This window comes from Euphorbia lathyris, chromosome 1, assembly GCF_963576675.1.
Source record: "Euphorbia lathyris chromosome 1, ddEupLath1.1, whole genome shotgun sequence".
Classification (NCBI taxonomy): Eukaryota; Viridiplantae; Streptophyta; class Magnoliopsida; order Malpighiales; family Euphorbiaceae; genus Euphorbia; species Euphorbia lathyris.
In genome coordinates this window covers 96,854,507-96,875,868 of record NC_088910.1, presented here as the reverse complement: position 1 = coordinate 96,875,868, position 21,362 = coordinate 96,854,507, and the positions used below count along the sequence as shown (strand labels likewise).

General features: G+C 33.0%; 1 protein-coding gene and 1 pseudogene across 1 annotated transcript; both read left to right on the top strand.

Annotated features, from left to right (window-relative positions):
- The window catches only part of LOC136218759 (uncharacterized), a 42,763-nt pseudogene extending 38,470 nt beyond the window's left edge, over positions 1-4,293 (top strand).
- Positions 4,294-7,737: 3,444 nt separating this feature from the next.
- Positions 7,738-9,222, top strand: LOC136208118 (polygalacturonase-like). Its single transcript, XM_065998941.1, has 3 exons — positions 7,738-8,172; positions 8,253-8,542; positions 8,775-9,222. Exons 1-3 carry the CDS (start codon positions 7,738-7,740, stop codon positions 9,220-9,222), a joined length of 1,173 nt encoding a protein of 390 aa, XP_065855013.1.
- The last annotated feature ends 12,140 nt before the right edge of the window (positions 9,223-21,362 follow it).

Here is a 21,362-nt window from a genome sequence, read left to right as displayed (position 1 = left end):
GCAACACATGCACATATATATATATTGAGAGAAAGAGTTTAGAAGTTACTCAGCACGACTTATCCTGGTTCAGCCTCTCTGCCTACGTCCAGTCCCCAGTTCCTCCTGGGATTTTCAATCCAATACTGTGATCTTTCAATGTAGAGCACAACCCCTTTACAAGGCAGTGAGTATGCAAGAGTACGTCCTCTATTCGTCTACTCAGCTCCTACTAAGTACTACAACCCAGCACTTAGATTTTTCTACCACTGAATACTTATAACCAAGTACTCAGCTCAACACTCTCAATATTCCTATTGATTACACACTTGTTCTTTTTCAAGTAAGGAACACTTTAGATGATTACAAAACAATCAATCTAGCATTTACACAGAGAATAGAAAAGTTGGTGTAAGATCTTTTTGTATTTGAGTGCTTTCAAGATTTTCTCTCTTGTAATTTTCTTTTGATACTACGGCAAATGATCCAAGAACTATCATTGTCCTTTTATAGATGAATTTCTAAAGATTGGATCATTTGAGATGATTTAGCCGTTAAGTCCAAAACGGCTCTTTTAGCAGACAGCTTCTGGTCAGCTTCAGTCTGTTCCGCCATTCCATTTTTCTGTTTTCTTCAGGCGTCAGGTTTTGTCTTCTTGCATCAGACTTGTCTTTTTGTGCCAGTTGTCTTTTACCAATAATCCATTGACCCATGTTTCTTGGAATTAGTCTTCTTTGTATTTTCGAGACTTCAATTATTGGTGCAGAAGATTGGCAGACTTTGTCTTTTAGTAAACGGATCCTCCATGCTGTCCTGACTGTCACTCAGCTTTATTCGTTCTCTTCGAATGTTCAACTTTCATGCTGAGTTCCTTCTTAGTCAGCTCCATTCTGTTTGTATAATTCTGAAGGAGTCTTCTAATTTAGTCAGCTTCATTCTGGCAACTTTGAAGGAAGCTTCTGGTGCTAAGTTTTACTCCACTCAGCTTCTATTCTTTCATGTTGAGTTCCATTCAACTCAGCTTGGCTTATGCTGACTTTTGTCCTGTTTAACTTTATATATATTTTTGCACTCAATATTGAACAAACACATTAGTACAATTAAATCAAAGCATTTAAATTTAATTGCCTCTTAATCATGGATGATTTTGTCAAATCAAAATCTTGTGGAAAGGTGTTTCAACAAAAATTTCCAGTTATGTATACAATTGAATTCCAAAAGCGTGGCCTTCCACATGCACATATGTTGTTGTTCTTGCATCCAGAAGATAAGCATCCATCGGGAAAAGATATTGACAAGATCATTTCAGCAGAAATTCCAGAACCGGGTGAGAATCCTCAGTTACATGAGTTGGTTAAAAAGTTCATGCTACATGGCCCTTGTGGTGTTTCAAATAACAAATCACCATGCATGAAAGATGGAAAATGTTCCAAGCGCTTTCCAAAGAAATTTAATAAGGAGACAAATGTTGATGAAAATGGATATCCGTTGTACATGAGAAGAGATAATGGAAGAACAATATTGAAAAACAAAATTCTTCTCGACAATAGATATGTTGTGCCATACAATCAGTAGTTATTATTGAAATATGATGCGCATATTAATGTGGAATGGTGCAATCAACATAGAGCAATCAAATATTTGTTCAAGTACATAAACAAGGGGAATGATCGAATAACTACTGCCTTTTACCAACAAAAGGGAAATGCTCGTGATGGCATCGAGGATGAAGTTAAAATGTATTATGATTGTAGATACATTTCTCCTTATGAGGCAGCATGGAGAATATTTGCATTTCACATTAACTACCGTGAACCGGCTGTTGAAAGACTCAGTTTCCATCTTCCAAATGAATAAAGTATTGTGTTTAATGACGATGAGCCAATTGAGGATGTTGTTAGAAGAGGTAATGACGCTGGAACCATGTTTTTGCAATGGATGAGAGCAAATGAAGAATATACAGAAGCGCGAGAGTTAACTTATGTTGAGTTTCCAAATAAGTTTGTGTGGAAAGAAGTGGAAGTAATTGACCCTACATCTAGTATAAAAAAGAAGATCAAGAAATGGTGTCCTAGAAAGCGTGGGCTAAGTGTTGGAAGAATATTTTACGTTCATCCAGGAGCAGGTGAGTTGTATTATCTCAGAATATTGTTGAATATTGTGAAAGGCTCAACCAAATATGATGACATAAGAACTGTGAATAATATCTTATACCCTACTTTCAAAGAGGCTTGCTTTGCATTGGGTTTACTGGATGATGACAAAGAGTACGTGTATGCAATTCAAGAAGCATCCTTCTGGGGAACATGCCATTTTCTTCGTTTATTGTTTAATTCTCTATTGTTCTCAAATTGCATTACAAGTCCGGAATCAGTTTGGAATCAAACATGGCATTTACTTTCCGATGACATCCTATATCGCCAACGAAGGCTCCTTAATAACCAAGGTAATACATTTATAATGCATTGCTTTAATTTATCTTTAGTTATATTTAAATTCAAAAATTCCACATAAAAACATAGTAGGATTGATATCAACATTGTATTGTTTATTTAGAAAATCAAAATGAATCAAACATATGATAATAGAAATGAAAACTATGATCCAATAAATAACACTTTTATTTTCTGTATCATGTTTTGTTTTCTAGATTTGCAAATGGATGATGAGGAGTTAAAAAACTTCACACTTTCTGAGATAGAGAAAAATCTGAATAGAAATGGGAAAAGCTTAAGAGATTGCCCTTCATTACCATTCCCAGATGCATGCCTAATTGAGGAAGGAAGAAATAGTCTCATTCAAGATGAACTTGGTTATGATAGAGAGTTTTTGGAAGAAGAAAGTGATCATCTTATGTTGTCTTTAAATAGTGATCAAAAAATGGTGTTCGAAACAATTATCAAGGAAATTGGATCGAAAAATGGTGGATTCTTTTTTGTTTATGGATTTGGAGGAACTGGGAAGACATTCATATGGAGGACTTTGTCATCTTTCCTTAGAGCTAAAGGTGATATTGTCCTAACAGTAGCATCAAGTGGAATTGCGTCTCTCCTTATGCGTGGTGGTCGAACTGCACATTCTCGATTTGGTATACCCATACTAATCACTGAAGATTCTACTTGCAACATCAAACAAGGAAGCCCATTAGCTGAACTACTTATTAAAGCACAACTTATTATATGGGATGAGGCTCCTATGGTTCACAAACATTGTTTTGAAGCATTTGATAGGACTTTACATGATATCATGCGCTTCCAAAATAGTAATAGCATGGCTTTGCCTTTTGGTGGAAAGGTTGTTGTTTTGGGTGGAGATTTCAGACAAATATTGCCTGTTATTCCAAAAGCTAGCAGACAGAACATAGTATCATCTACAATAAATTCATCTTACTTGTGGAGATACTGTAAAGTACTTCAGTTAACCGAGAACACGAGGCTTCAAAGTCGAGATTCAAATACTGATACGGAAGAATTAAGATCTTTTTCTGAATGGATCTTAAGCATTGGTGATGGAACAATTGGTGGGGAAAATGACGGAGAAGCTACATTCGATATACCCGAAGAATTACTCATCAAAGATGTTGATGATCCTATTAGAGCCATTGTCAAAAGTACATATCCAAGTATCATTGAAAACATTCAAGATCCAATATACTTACAAGAACGTGCAATTCTTGCACCTATATTGGATATTGTTAACAAGGTGAATGAGTATATGTTGTCTGGATGGCCAGGAGAAGAAATATGTTATTGAGTTCAGATTCTATCTGCAAAGTTGAAAGTCATTCAAATAGTCATGAAGATGTGTATACTCCTGAATTTTTAAATACTATTAATTCTTCAGGATTCCCGAATCACAAGTTGACATTAAAGATTGGAATACCTGTTATGCTACTTCGTAATATTGATCAGACTCTTGGGCTATGTAATGGTACCTGATTGGTGGTAACAAAATTGGGAAAACATGTGATTGAAGCATCGAAAATTACAGGTTGTAACATTGGACAGAAGGTTTTCATACCTCGGCTTACTTTGACTCCATCAGACATCAGATTGCCATTTCGATTTCAACGAAGACAATATCCCTTAGTTGTTTGCTTTGCTATGACTATCAATAAAAGTCAAGGCCAATCATTTACACATGTTGGATTATATCTTCCACGTCCTGTTTTTAGCCATGGTCAAATGTATGTTGCGGTTTCAAGAGTCACAACAAAAAAAAGGATTGAAAATTCTTATTTGTGACGAGGAAGATAATACATCTAATTGTACCCAAAATGTAGTGTTTAAAGAAGTATTTAATAATACAGGCTGATTCTTAAAATACAATTTATTGAATTACTTTTATTTAGTGTACAAATAATTTTAAATTATTGTTTAAATAAATAAATTTAAAAAATTTATACATGAATAATTTTAATAGATAACATAATTTATTTTAGAATTTATTTTTTCAAAAATAAAATCCGTGCATTGCACGGGTCTACAGCTAGGAGGTTTAGGAAAACCAAAAACTTTCATCGCAGTATGCACAGCGCAGCTTTTCTTCTTTTTCCTTTTAAATCTAATTTCGTTCATAACTCCTTATTTTGATCACTTTTTAGAACGAAAATTATACCATTAAATTCCTTGTTTCACGAGGAACATTTCAAGACCAATATTGATATTTTTCTAAACAAAAGTATGATGATCAGAGCGGGTATTTTCATCGAAAAAGTATTAGATCTCGATCTTTTGCCGATTTTAGTTGTGAAAGGGTGTACTTTTGGACTACCTTGATCGTTGGCTATCTCATGATAGTCTCGGTTCGCGATTCCGACATCTCCGGTGAACTTCCGGCGGTCGACCACCGCGCTCCGACGAAACTCCGGGGAGCCAGTAATGGGTCAGTTAGAACCCGAACAAATTAATTAGCGTTTTGGGACGAGAGGTAAACTTAATTGATTATATTTTTATATATATATATATATATATATATATATTTATATTTATATATTTATGTGAGTGTCTATTTATATTTGTCATAGAATAATTAACTGTATCTTGAATGAATGTTGAGTATTTGGTTATCATTTAATTGATACTTGATTTATATATATGGTGATTTAAGATTTGGATTCAAATGTTCTCTGTATGATTGAATTTATTGATATAAGGCTTTGTTTTTCCTGAAATTATGTTGTTCATATATTTACCTATTGAGGTATTAGCTGTGAAATTATACCATGATAGAATGGAAATGCCATATGAGTTCAAAAGATCATGAATTATCAAGTATGAAATTGTATTGGATTATGTTTGAGTTAGAACAAAACATAAATAACTAGCTTGAGTGAGTATATTCAATGGTCTGGAGGTTTGATGATAATGTGATCACATGCACCTGGGTAGGGTGTTATTTTACTCTAATTGAGTTTGTACTGTGTCCTGAAACTGGGGGCGATAGCAGTACCGTATTATTAAAAAAAAAGGAAAAAGAAATCATTATGACAATGGTATCTATCCCGAAACTAGAGGCGATAGCGTATACGTACGTTGGAATATTGTTAACCATGAGACCATTGAGTATATTTCACTTAGGTCTAGTTGGGCCCTTAAAAATAAAGATAATAAATTATAATTTTGTTGTTTGAAGTAAATTGAGTCATATACGAGATGATATATTTATATTTTATTCTTGATGGATTGATTGTTTAATTGTTTGATTAATTAAATGCAAGATACATGAAATTAATTGTACATATATGTATATATATATATTTATGTATATAAATATAGGTAATTATGTTTATTGAGTAGGCAGCTCACCCATTGCCACGTTGAAATTTTCAGGCTAGGTTCAAAGTTTCTCCTGTTTGCTAGATTTTCACGTTTATCCTACATTCAGGCTGGTCAGCACAAGCGTCTCATCCCCATTAGCAATTTCATACACATTCATTGTAATTTATTATATTATTGGATTTGATTAATTGCTTAAATTTAAGTGAATATTATTGACAGATTAAAATATTTTATTGGTTATTTAGCCTTCGGTTATGAGATTTTGATAGACGAAAATAAATGAGGAGCCTTTATGTATTTATGTTTGTGTTTATGCTTAATTATGACAATTGATTGGTTTCCTGTGTGTTTTCAATGTGACCCGGGACGGGGGTTACATATAATCCGTAAAACGTTTTCCCCCTCCCAACCACGCGGGCGTGAGGTAATCACGCCTCACCACCACAAGATGAAGCGTGAGGCTATCACGCCTCACCATGTGGTGAGGCATGATATACACACGTCTCACCACAAGGTGAGGCGTAATTACCTCACGTCTGCGTACCGGGAGAGAAAAAAAGCCTCTATTTCCCACCCCAAAAGCTCTAAAAGTATTTTCGTCCTTTCACGGGGCTAGAGGTGGGGGATTGAGGCTATGTTTAACAGCACCCTTGTAAATATTATGTTTAAAATAAATAAATTAATATACTAATGTTAAAGTTGGACCACCGAATCAATGGTCTAATTTGGACCCCCGAATTCGATGATCAACTAGAAAAAAAACATTGCTAACAATATTATTGCTAGTAATGTTCCCTCCTTAACATATAAAAGCCAAGGCGGAGATGCATAACTGAGAGTAAGGAAAATATAAAACTTGTACTTGCGGATAATTTTTGAGTGATTTAAGTTTTGATGAGGGTGGTCCAATTATTTGAGGAGTGATAAAATAGTAAGATAATTACTTTTGGTATTTCTAGGAAATAACTGATTGCTACTATTTTATTTTAGTTCATATTATTGTAACTCTAGAAAATTGTCTAGAGAATGCCCTCTTTATACGTCTACTATTTTATAGTGTAAGAATTTACTCTCGAAGTTAGCCGTGGACGTAGCCCAAAAATTAAAGGTGAACCACGTTAAATTATCGGTGTCATTTTTATTTATTATTTTGCTCATCTTTATTTTTACGGAATATTTCATTTTATTCTCGACAAGAATAATACTTCCAAATCCCTCCACCAATAAAAATGGTTAACTTGCTTTCTCTCTCATCCACAAAAGCATAGCCTCTTAAAAAGACTAACTTTGACATCGAAATTTACTCCAGGGATCTATCACTTGAGCCAGACCTCCAACAAAAGATGTCATATTTATGAATGTTAGTTGATCGGATCAACGGTGAAAATGAAATCATAAACAACAATACCTATATATTAATTCAAATCCAGATAATGAGATACATATCCTAGTTTAGTTTACAAAATATAATTACTTACTGAGTAAAACGTATAAAGTAAGAATTATGCATACATACACCAATAGTTTCTTGAAGAGAAGCACAGTATACAAAGAAAAAAACATACGATATGTACATACATGCATTGGTTCATATCGAAGCTAAATAACTTATGTTGAGTAATCGTGACTGCATATACATTTGTAATAAACCTGGATTTAAAATTCGGATAATGATAATAACTAAAATTAATTGAATCCTAAGATATCAATAGATGGTGGCTTAAGCCCAAATAGCTTCAAGAAATTCAATATTGACTTCTCTACATTGGTCTACTTTGTCAATTAGAAATGAAGCAATACATACTGCAGGTTTCATTCACTTTTCCATTTCTGAATCATGTTTCTTAGCTCCTACACTATTCCTCTTCATCTCTAATTAATCAAACCTATAAATACCCTTTAAATCTCCTCCAAATTCCCATACAGAAACATAAAATATACACTTCTTCTTACTTCTACATAATCAAATTCAAGTAATATGGCAATTAGGATAATCACGGTCATGATTTTCTTCGGATTACTAGTGAGCTCATCATATGGCACTACAAATTACAATGTACTGAAATACGGAGCAAGACCGAATGGGGCGAGTGATTCGAGCAGGGCCTTCGTTGAAGCATGGGGTGCAGCCTGTGGTTCGACAGATTCCACAATGATGTATGTGCCTAGAGGTAGGTACTTGGTTGGTCCAATGATCTTCAAAGGTCCTTGCAAAGCCCCATCTATTACCATCCGGATTGATGGAACACTTTTGGGTTCTGGAGATTATAGAGTTCTTGGTAATTATAGCAATTGGGTTAGCTTTGAAGGGGTCAGTGGTGTTTCTATTCTTGGTGGCTCTTTGGATGCCAAAGGTTCTTCCTTGTGGGCTTGCAAATTATCCCAAGCCCCCAACTGCCCTTCTGGAGCTACGGTGAGTAATAACTTCTCATTTTTCTACAAAATTTTTACATTTTCAACTTAGATAACTGATTCAATATCTGTGAATTGCAGAGTTTGAGCTTTACAAATTCGAACAACATAAAGATCAAAGGGTTATTGTCATTAAACAGCCAAATGTTCCACATTGTATTCAATGGCTGCAAAGATGTATATGTTGAGAATGTCAAAGTTGTAGCTGATGGAAACAGCCCTAATACTGATGGCATTCACGTCCAGCTTTCAAGCAATGTTGCTATTTTCAACTCTTCTATCAAAACTGGAGATGACTGCATTTCCATTGGCCCTGGCACTAAAAACTTGTGGATTGAAGGTGTCAAATGCGGCCCTGGACATGGCATTAGGTATGTCACATGCTCTATTAAAATCATCCGGTTCTCCATGTCAAATGAAGAACATTCTCTGTATATTTTGTCATATGTAACATGGAGAGTCTCCACTATTTTTATTATTAAACAGTGTCACAGTACACATGTCCAAATGTGGACAGAGAATCCTCCAAGTGGATCTCATTCATTCTTTTTACATATATTAGGTAATTCTGTTTTCTTACCGTGTAAATTAAATAATCTGCAGCATAGGAAGTCTGGCAAAGGACACAGAAGAGGAAGGAGTTCAAAACGTGACAGTTAGGAGAACAATATTCACAGGAACAACAAATGGATTTAGAATCAAGTCATGGGCTAGACCTAGCAATGGTTTTGTTCAAAGAGTTCGGTTCATAGGAGCTACTATGCAAAATGTCCAAAATCCTATTATCATCGACCAACATTATTGTCCTCACAATTTGAACTGTCCAACTGAGCATTCAGGGGTAAAAATTAGTGATGTGGTGTATGAAGAAATACAAGGAACATCAGCTACTGAAGTTGCTGTAAAATTCGATTGCAGCTCTAATAATCCCTGCAGAGGAATAAGATTGCATAATGTGAATTTGACATATTCGCATGAGGTTGCCCGATCAATTTGTTCTAATGTGCTTGGAAATACAATCGGTATTGTAAACCCCAATAGTTGTTTATAGAGAGGTTGATAGAAGAAGATCTTCCAACTTTATCTTCCTAATTATTTTATTAATTACTAGTCTGTATATATAGATTATTCTTTCTTTTTTTCTTGACAAATAAATAAACGAGTATAGCAATTCATCATTGAGATTTAATTATACATATAATTTTATAATTAATGATTAAAATATATTAAACATCAGCTATTAAGTGATACAGAAAATATCATTGTTAAAGGGCGGTCCGGTCGCACTACGCGTCCCGCTGAGCGAGGGTCCGGGGAAGGGTCCCACCACAAGGGTGTACTGGGGGCAAGCCTTCCCCTGCCAATTTATTTGCCGCTCCTAAGACTCGAATCCGTGACCTCTTGGTCACACGACAACAACGTTTACCGTTGCGCCAAGACTCGCCCTCAGAAAATATCATTGTTATTCGGAAAAATTACAAAATTGGACCAAATTGGAAGCCTATTTACATATTAAGATCCATTTGAAACCACATTACATATCTAGACTGATTCATTATGAATTACCTATAATACCTTTCATATATATATATATACAAATTAGCCAAATTTTTCTTTCTTCTTCATCCTTAACATACGAACTTGAAGTGACTTTCATTTTCAATCTCTGCGAACTTCTAGCACTATTGAATCTCTGCATTTCTTCTTCCAAGTGTTTCAAATCGATTTCAATGGCAAAAAGCGGCAAGAAGATATGTATCTACTTTGTTTATGCGATTTCCACTTGGTTTTAGGGTTCTCTCTTATTGTTTTTTCTGTTTCTACGATTTTGGTTTAGGGTTCAAACTTTTCATGTGTTTTTCCGTTAGTTTATAGCTACGTTTTGTGAAATGAAACTTAGAAATAGTTCAAAATGGTTGTGAGGACTTCATTTTGCAAAGGAAACTACTTCGCAGATATGATTTTGCTTCGCAAATTTCGCAAACTGCGAATCAAAATCATATTTGTGAAGTAGTATTTTGTTTCACAGATTCTAAAAACTGCGAAGCTACAAGTAATTTGCGAGTTCGCAGATTCGCTTCTGCCTTCGCAGTTTATGAATCTGCGAAGCCAAATACACTAGATTTGCTTTGGGGTTAGGAGAATCTACAAAGTAAACATGTGAGCTGTGAAGTAGTATTTTATTCAATAATTGACTAATTCGAACTACTTTTTATTGAAGATTGATCATTCTAAGGCTGATTCCAAGAAGAGGAAGAAGAGGACATCAAGTCAGAATAATACCAAAGACATCACTTTCAAGTACACATATAGCTTGAATACAAAAGCATCAATCACAGCGAGGGCTGATGCTGAGGTGATGAAGAAAGTGAAGGAAAGATTATCAACAGTGCATTTGGAATTGTTGAAGAAAACATGCTTTGGGCATTTGTGTTGGACATGGATATGTGTATGTTGTCCATTCCTTTATGCCACGGGGTTCTTGAGAGAGAGATTAAATATGAAAATCCAAAACATAGAGAGATGTGGTTCTACGTCAATGGGATTGAATTGAAATTGGGTGATCGTGAATTCAGACTCATCATCGGGTTCAGATTTGGTGATTCGGCACCAATTTTGAAGCGAATGAGTCGTTACACAAAGACAAACAGATTGAGGAATTTGTACTTCGAAGGTAGCCCAAGATTAACTCACAAACAAATATATGAGACCTTCGAAGCCAGAAATTGGGATAAGGTAGAAAATGATGATGCGATCTTCATGGCTATGTTGTACATTATACATAGGCTCATATTCACCACCGATCTAGCTCACAAGGTTGATTACAATAACATCAACCTCACTGATTTTCCCAAAATGTTCGTTTCCATAGGGTGTGTATGCTTGGCATGAGACGTATAAGACTATGGCATGGGTCGTATCTGCTCCATCTAGGAAAGAGAAATTTGAGGAGCTCCATAAGGGAAAGTACGAGAAGAAGGCCTTCCATATCAACTAGTTGGAATAGCACAAGCTTTTCAGGTATGTTTCATATATTTATTTGATTTACTTGATGTTAGATTTAAACTAGATTGAATTGAATTGAATACTTTATAAGTTTGAATATTTAAGCTATGGAGTGCGCCTCGTAAATTCTCTCTGATGAAAGAGAAGAACATGCTCCCTCGTTTAAGTAGGTGGATAAGTTCAAAAAATATAACTTTTAAAGAAGCAGCTGCCATTTTTAATGTAAGTATATATGTTTTGTGTACATAAGTAATATGTGTTTTGGATTTAAGTAATATGTGCTTATGGATTATGATTTGGTTTTGTGTTTTTCAATCATCCGATGTGCCAGCATCTGAACTTGTGGTTGAGGATGTTGAAGCAGAGTGCAGATGGTATGTACCACTCAAAGATTATTTAGAAAGGAAATCCGTAGACCTCGATGAGCTATTTGAACTGTATAAGGAGTTTGAGTTGGTGCAGGAAGAGGAGAAAAATGTAGGGAGAGGAGGAGGAGGATGTCGTAGGACATGATGTGGAGAATGGGGAGGGGGAGAATGAGGAGGAGGAGGAGGAGAAAAATAGAAAGGAGAAGAGGTCTAAGATGAATGAAGAGGTTAGTATGGACGTACAAGCAAAGGATGCAGAAGAGAGGAGGGCAAGGATGCAGAGTCAATTTGAAAAGTTAAAAGTGGAACTGAAGGAGGAAGTGACCGCGGAGTTGATGCGAACGATGAAGGAGATGAACGATGCGTATATGAGAGAGATGGCGGAGTTGAGGGAGTCTGGTAGGAGGGAGGTGCCGGAGTTGAGGGGGAAGATAATGGGAGAGCGGAAGGAATAGTGTATATTTGATAATGTAGACTTGGTGGTTGACGAAGATCGGATGGACGAGAATGTTGAAAAGGAGAGGAAAGAAGAGAACATTGAAGAGGAGAGGAAGGAAAAGGAAGTTGAAGAAATAGTTGGAGAGGAGGGTAAAGGAGAGCGTGTTGAAGATCGGGATGTGATTCAAATCGGCAATGATACCAAAATATTTTTTTGTAAATATGTCTTAAATATTTATTTTGTTAATACAGTTAATTATAAATAATCAACTAAAAATGTACGAAATTGTTTTAGTTTATCGCTAAAATTGTTTGGAATGTCTAATATGATAGTTAAATAACAGTCAACCCGCCTTTTTTCAAATTTACGGTATCGTAAAGCTAAAATTTATCTTGTTTGAAAACGTTAGAGTTAAATTTATGTTAGGGCTAAATCTGCACCATTAGAATCAAATTTGATCCTTATTCTATCTAAATATATCCTGAAATTGATTATAAATTGTAAATATATTATATATATGTCAATAATAAATAATAATTATAGTCAATAGGTATAGTCACCTAAAAATATATTTACAAATATTCTAAGAGATATAACCATATTAACTTTTATCTTCCCACAAGATAAAATTTTTTTCTTTTTTTACAATAAATTATTTTTAAATAATTGGGTCTCATTAATGGATTTGAGAACGGTTAAACATTTTTGAGATTAGGAGTGGCAATTTCTGACACGAAAACACTATTTACAGAGACAATCCGACTGACACAACACGATTGACACGAAAATCATTTTTCTATCATTTATAACATATAAAACTGTCACATCCGACCCTAAATGACATCGGACATAAAAGGAATACAGGATAACGAACTTCTATCATTCTAAAAGACGAACATATTTTCTAATAGATAAAAATTTATTCGGACTACCTAAAGTTTTATCTAATTATTTGGCTTGGACTCGATAATTCAATCAAGCTTCATATGTATCCCGAACAGGCTTTTGATCTTTAAATCGGGAATCAAAGCCACGTAGTTCTACCCACTTTAGGTAGTTCTCTCCACTAATTGAGACGTTGATGAAATTAATAGACTTCACTTTATAGTGTCGTTTTACCGCTACTACTATTTACAATATATTTAGTATCCCGATCTACGATTTTGACTAGTCAATTTTTAACCCATTAAAAATTTAATTTAATTTCCTAATAACTTAACTTAATTTCTAAATAGACCAAAAACCCTTATTCAGACCATCGTAAATTTATTTATTATTTATTTAATATATACGCGAATACTTTATCGATTCAACAATACAAAACTTCAAATTTTGAAAAAAAATCACGTTATTAAATCAAATCATAAATAAATATCGATATCGTTATATCAGCAGTTTATCAAACCAACTCGTAACCAATCAAAAGTTTTATCAAACCAAATCCGTAATCAAATAAATGCTTTATCAAACCAAACTCGTAATTAATCAAACGTAAAACCTTATATCAAAATCAACTCATAACCGAAAACATAAAACCTTATATCAAAATCAACTCATAACCGAGAACATAAAACCTTATATCCATTCTAGAATTTCTCCCCTTATATATCAATCCATAACCACACATATCAAGAATCGCATAGTCGAAACGTCTCTTTAATCTTGCCTAATCTCGTATTGGTCTTACCCCACACTTCGCTGTCAATACCCGACTAGGTCTTTACACTGTGTACACGGGCCATGTTCCTCACTAAACATGGTCTTTAAATATCAAAACCACCAATCCGGATCACTCTAGAAGGATATAAAAATCATTAAAATCACAATATGCTCAAGTCCCTTTTCACAATCAAACGTTCAATTTATTCCATATCATAATACCATTTGACATCAAATAACTATTTTCGCAAAAATAATCACAATCATTAAAATCAAATAATTTTTTAATATAACTAAAATTGTTAAAAATTCGTATAAAATCATCGATTCATAATTTAATCGAACTCCAAGAATTAAATAGCTCAAAATATTATATCGATAAAATTTAATATCGTTAAAAGTAAATATTCTTATCGAACTACTTTCGATCACCGAAACAAAAATTCTAAACCGAATTACTATTAGACTCGTTAAACCACGTTAAACTATTAAGAGTATATTCGTCCTAATTTTATATTCAAATTATTCTACTACTTTTCTATTCAAGTTATTGTACCAATTTTTATATTCAAATTTTAACAAATATCGATATTAATTCTAATATATAACTTATTTTCACTCGATAGTTTAAAGTCACTAAAATACTAATCAAACGCTTTTATCATACTATTTTCGTACACTTTTATCGGACTATTTTAACGGTTGGGATTCTAATTTTATAAATACTAATTTGTATATCATTAATTAGTGTGATTTTTATGGTTTTTCTTATTTTGTTTTTCACATTCCCAGCCCCTCCTTCCCTTTAGCATATGTGTTGGGTAAATTACACTAATGACTACTGAATTTTATTAATTTTTATAATATGTCCACTAAACATAAAAATTTAATTTGAAACTTCGTTAATAAAAGATGATTTTTTTCCATATGCAATTTCATGTTTTGACTACCCTTTAACCTTTAGCATTATGACCACCTAATAAGGTTTGAAATCAGGGATGGACCCAAAAGAGAGATTTGGGTGGCTTGGGCACCCACTCGTTGTGAGAAAACGCTAAAAATTCTATAGAATTTTTGTATGTGTTTTTTTCATGTTTTTTGCGGCGAGACAGAACAAGGGCGGGTTTTAATTTTTTATGTAAAATTACAAGATAATGTGAATCCTGTATCTCTCACTGTTTGAAATTGTTCAATTATTTAATGAATAAAACTCATCTTCCATTGATGAGACTTGAAATTGCACCATTTGATAAATGTTTAGTTTAAGATTGTATTGTTTTCTACGTGGAGGCTAAACCACTCCTTCCGAATAACTATATGGCTAAATTTGTAACTTATCCTAATTATTAATAAGAAAAAAATTGTAAAATAAATTTTAGAGGTCCACATTTGTGACATTGTTGTCGACTTTCGATTTCTTTTTATGAGACTGTATGATTACTATTAAATTCAGATTCGAGATAATAATTATTTATATCTAATTTTTAATAAAAATAAATCTTAATAATTATTGTATTATAATTGAAATAAGTTTTATATTTTAACTAAAAATAAAGATTAGATTCTACTATGGTCCCGGGTCCAATGGACCTTAACCGTGAAAAGATGATAATTATACAATCTGATTCTCTACGTCAATCATTTTCTAATGAGGTGGTATAAATTTTACTTTTCACTGTTTGAACCCATTTCACTTGATCTACCGTATAACATTTCATTCAATTTTGATCACATGCACCTTAATGACCACGTAGAATTTAGTCATTCACAATTAGATCTAGGCTTATTAGAATCCTAAGGTAGAGATTCAAAATATTCTAAGGCTTAGATTTAATAAGCCTATATCTAATGGTGAATGATCAAATTAAATTTTTATATTTAGTGACCATATTATAAAAATTAATAAAATTTAGTAGTCATTAGTGTAATTTACCCAACACATATGCTAAAGTAAAGAAGGGGCTAGGAATGTGAAAAACAAAGTAAGAAAAATCACACTAATTAATGGTATACAAATTAATATTTATAAAATTAGAATCCTAACAGTTAAAATAAAATTAAGGGCTCAGATAGAATTAACAGGACCTCTCCTATTTGACTTCAACAGGAGAGGATCTGATACGAAAGAAAGAGTTGAAACTTACCATTTTGTCAAATACAATACATTTGCAATTCCAACTAACACCATCTTGATCCTTAATTTCGTTTCTTTTTCTTCTCCTCATTCAAAACTCTCCCTAGCCCTCTTTTAATCCATATATATATATATAATTTTTTCCCACCCTTAAGGTAGTTATATGTTTATATATAAAAATGATGATATATTTACCAATATAACACATGGTTTTTCTTTAATAATAAACTTGACACATGGATTTTCTTAAACCATAAACTTGACCATAAACCACAAGTGTCTTCCCACCATTTGAATTCCATGTAATGATTTTATTATTATTATTATTATTATTATTATTATTATTATTATTTTATTATAAATTCGTACTGTATATGTATATAGTTTGGTAATAAATGTTGATTTTAGTCCTTAAATTTATAGTTTTTTATAAAACATATTCAAAACTTTTAATTTACAACTAAACATCTTAAATTAAATCCAATAGTGTATTTAAAATCGTAATTAATTAATACTCTGAAATTTATATCGAAACACGGACGTGACAAAAACCATATGGAACATATATATGAGATAACATGATTTTAACACAAAACACGAAATCGACACCTCTATTTGAGATAGCTATTTTTCTTTCATTGAAGTCTTGAATGCAAAATCTAGTTTAATTCTGACTACAGATATAGACTAAACAATTTGAACTTTTAGATCATATCTCCTCCTATTTTACCTATTTAACTTCAACGTCTCTACATTTTATCTTCATCTCATTATAAGCTCATTCTATATATTTAGGGCTTGTTTGGTTCAGCTGTTAGCTAATAGCTGTTACGGTTGCTGTTTACAGTTGGAGTAAGTTATTAACTGTTATTGTTAACTGTTTGTTATTAGCTGTTTAATTATTAGTGTTTGGTAAAATCATATAGAACTGTTGATGTTTGGATTTAAAATGTCTAATATGAACATGTTTTAAGTTTTTTTTTTTTTGAAGTAAAGTTTCATTAATGAGCCAAAATATGGCAAAAGTTTAACATCGAGAAAGAAATAAAACTTTGAATAACATCAAACAAACAAGGACTAGCATTTTGGGAAGCCGCTCTAGCCAAAGCATGAGCTACTCCATTTGTTTGTCTTCTAATGAAATGGATAGTAAATCCGTTGTTCGTATTCAAGAGATTACGACATTGTGAAACCATATCCCCAAATTCAGACTGATCCAATTTATCCGACTCAATAGCATTTGTCAAAATTTGTGAGTCCGTCTCAAATAACTCCCGATCATAACCAACATCCGACGCCCAATTAATTGCCTGCAGCAAAGCCCAGGCCTCCGCCTCCCTGACCTCCAACAGCCCCTCCCTAACCGCAGATCTAGCTCCTTTGAATCCTCCATTTTCGTCTCGGAACATGTTTTAAGTTAATCAACAAAGAAATTATAAAATGGATAAGTGAAAAAATACCCATAACGTTTACAACTAGGAGCAATTTTACTCTTAACGTTTAAAATGATGCAATTTTACTCACAATGTTGGCAACTAAGAGCAATTTTATCCCTAACATTGGCAAGTTTAGTCAATTTCAGACATTATTATAAAACACTATATATTTTATTTTTTATTCTACACCAATTGCGCATATCAATTGGTTCTAAAAAAGAGATTTCATATTTTTTTGTGATTTAATAATAAAATTGAAAATTAATATTTATAAATTCGGTGAAATATTTGAATTTTTTTGTCCAACTGGTACGAGAGACAATATATTTTTTTTTCATGTCTAATTATATGTTTGTGATCTGTTACTAATGGTGATAAATGATGCACATGTGAAGTGTAGATGATAATATTCATCACCAAGAATACAGTTTGATGAATTATTTCTCAAATTGACCCAACTTGTCAATGTTATTGTACCATTTTTGACGTTAAAGGTAAAATTGATATATAAACGTTAGCGGTATTTTTGCACCTTATCCTATTATAAAATAAAAAATGTGTTACACAAATTAATAAAAATATCTATATAAAAAATAAAATTTTTATTGAACGCAATAAAACTTTGTTCTCTCGGTAATTATATTGTAGAAATATAAATAATGTTAAAGAAGAAACATATTTTATGAAAATAAGAATGATAATTTTGTCAATAACAAATAACTACAAACAGTTGTTTATGAAAAGCTTCAAATATGAGTTTTTCATGAAAAGTTCCAAAACGCTGCAGTTTTCAGAGAAAATGTTAAACGTTGCGGTTATATAAACCTAACCAAACGCTATATTTCATGCGGTTTGGAGTGAAACGCTAAACGCTCGTCCGAAAAGCTGAAACAAACACCCTCTTAAGTGTTTTTTAACCGCAAAATAGTAATAAAAAAAGTATCATTTCGAAGAATTTTTGTTTTGCACAATTGATTTTCATAATTTATGGCTTCCATTTGGTAATTCTCCCTTAGGCCTCTAAAATCTCAGGATCGGTCATGTAAACAGTAAATGGACTTGTGCTTAATTTGCCGTTAATGAATGGTCTGTTTGGCTACTTGTTATTTGTTGTTCCTGTTTACTAGTTGTTGTTCATGTTTGTTGGTTGCCTTTGGAAAATGCTGCTTTTCCAAAAAGTAGAGATTTTCTGCTTTTGTCAAAAGCTACTTTTCCGCTATAAAGTACAAACAAGAGGTGGTGTCTAACCAAACATCTAAAACTATGCCTTTTAAAGTGAAAAGGCAAACATGAGGTAAAAAGTAGGTAAACAAACACCCCCCAAAATATGAAATTTCTCCGCCTACAAAACGTTAGTGTTAATATCACACTACTTTCTACATGGAGTCTGAATTTATTTCTCTAATAAACCTGTAGGGATAAATGAAGTAAACGGGCTTTGGCCTATTTACTGGTCCATTTATGGTCATCCCATAACTAGTCTGATTAGGATTATGGTTAGGGTCAGAGTTTAACCTAACTATAAATAGATATCTAGGGAGACTAAAATTCTAACACAAGTTAAGACAACATAATAGAAAATAGACTCTCTTTTTCTCTCTCCTATGTGCCCACTCTCTCTCCTTTCTCTTTGAGTTTCGTTCTTAGTTCGTGAATCAATGGTGATTACCCTTTTGGTGTGGTAACCTTCTAGATCGGTGATACAGAGGTAATGTAATTACTTTCGCTGCTATTCAACGGATCTATTCATTTATTTATTTATTAGATTAGGGTTCATTACCTGTCCATGAAAGGTTAGAGCAATCCATTAGGCTTCTCTATTGAAGCCTTCAAAACCATTTTTAGCTTTTATTTCTAATAAAAGGAAATGATTTTTTTTTTTGTATGATGTGATTATGAAAAGGGAGAATTATAAAACTAACACCTTTTAAGGGGGTAGTTTATATTTCTAGCTCTTTTTGAAAAACTAACCAAAACTAACACATTTCAACAAGTAACTTTCAAGTTTACCCTCATCTTCTTCCTTGAGATAACTGCGTGTCTTTGTCGTTCCCCTTCTCTCTCTTTCTCGCGCTCTCTCTCTAAAGAACAGAACAATCTACAGAACGACTAGAAATACTACAACAATCAATCCAACTCACAGTTCATACAACAAAATTTCTACAATCATATAAGTTTTTCAGGAAGAGGAGGAGAAGAAGGTGAACGGCGAACAGAAGAGGAGGAAGAAGGCGACCCTTTTTCCAGCAATCTCGTCCCAATATATATTGTCTCTCTTCCTTTTTCATGTTTTTTTTTGTCGTGCGAACCCCAAAAACAGTGACATTGTTATCTGAAAATGGATTTTGGTTGGAATATCAGTTTCAGATTTTTTTCCGACAGTGTCGATATCCGTAGATATTTGTAGATATTTGTCGATATCTGTAGATATCTGTAATATTTGTCGATACTTTCTCTTACAAGAACTCCTTCTTTGCCGAGCCATCCCGGTTCATCTGTTTCTTTACAAAGCCCCGCATGAGCAAGCCATCACTAAGACTGCCTATTTGTAGATATATGTAGATATCTGTCGATATCTGTAGCTATTTATAGATATCTGTAGATATCTGTAGATATTTGTCGACAAATATCTACAGATATCTACAGATATCTATAAATAGCTACAGATATCGACAGATATCTACAGATATCAACAGATATCTACAGATATCGACACTGTCGGAGAAAAATCTGAAACTGATATTCCAACCAAAATCCATTTTCAGATAACAATGCCACTGTTTTTGGGGTTGGCACGACCAAGAAAAACATAAAAAATGAAGAGAAACAATATATATTGGGACGAGATTGGTGGGAAAAGGGTCGCCTTCTTCTCCTCCTCTTCCGTTTGCCGCCATTCGCTTCTCCTTCTTTATCCTCGTTGTTCGCTTCTCCTTCTCTTCCTATCGCCGCCTTTCGCTGCTCTTTCTTCCTCCTCTTCATATCACAGTGTTTGATACGTTAGAGAGATGAAGTTCTGTTTAGGAAGAAGATGAGGGCAAAGATGGAAGTTGTCTGTTGAAATATGTTAGTTTTAGTTAGTTTTTTAAAAAGAGTTAGAAAAGAAAACTAACACCCTGAAAAGTGCTAGTTTTGTAATTCTCCCTTATGAAAATGATGCGCAGATAAGAATAACAAGTTGATATACGAAGACAAAACCAGCCTGAAAACGGCCCAGAGATGCTCCCCTTATATGTTGTACTACTTTAGTTGTTTTTTAGATGAAATTCTCACCCTTCCCCTTTTCCTATGGATTGTACTTGAAAATAGCATTTACCAATTTCTAAATTTAATTAATTAGTGCTATATTTAAATTGGAAACATATATTAATAAAAATTGTTAAAAATCTATCCCAATTAATATTGATTAAAACGAATATTTTCCCACACTGAACGATATTTTTGCAGTAGAAGTTTTAATTTATTTTTTTTTAAAAATCGTTGCATTTTTCACTAGAAAAAATATTCGTTGCCTTGTCCATCTAAGGTAGAATATACCAAAAACGTAACAGGGTCAAAAAGTATTGCTTTAGATTTTTCCTTTTTCCGATTGCAACAAATTTTAGGTGCCTAATGTAAGTATGCGAAGTGATTGTAATAGTGTATCTATAGTGTAGTATTTGTTCATCAAGAATTAACAATTACATTTAACAATCTAATAAAAAAAACATTTTATGTCACTTTAGTTACCCAATTTCTCATATAAAATAATATCTACGAGCAATTTTAGATGCAAAATCACTAATAATATTATTTATATCAATATGTTCCAACATACTTCTCTCAATACATAAAAAGACTAGACCATTTAACATTTCTTGTGATATTAACGAGATCTCAAATAACTTTTCAATAATTTTAACTTTAAAAAACTTTTTTCAAAAAATGCAACGGTCACTAGCATAGTTAAGAGGATTCGAAAAGCAATTGAAATATTTGGATAACAATTTACTGTTTTGATAAAATCAAGAATTTCAAATGCTGATATTAACATATTTGGCAAAGTCATTTGTAACACTTTCATTTTTGGAGAAAAAAAAAATCATTTGTACCAACATTTAAAAAATTATTATAAGAAAATAGAGTAATAAAATTTGCGCAAGATTTTCT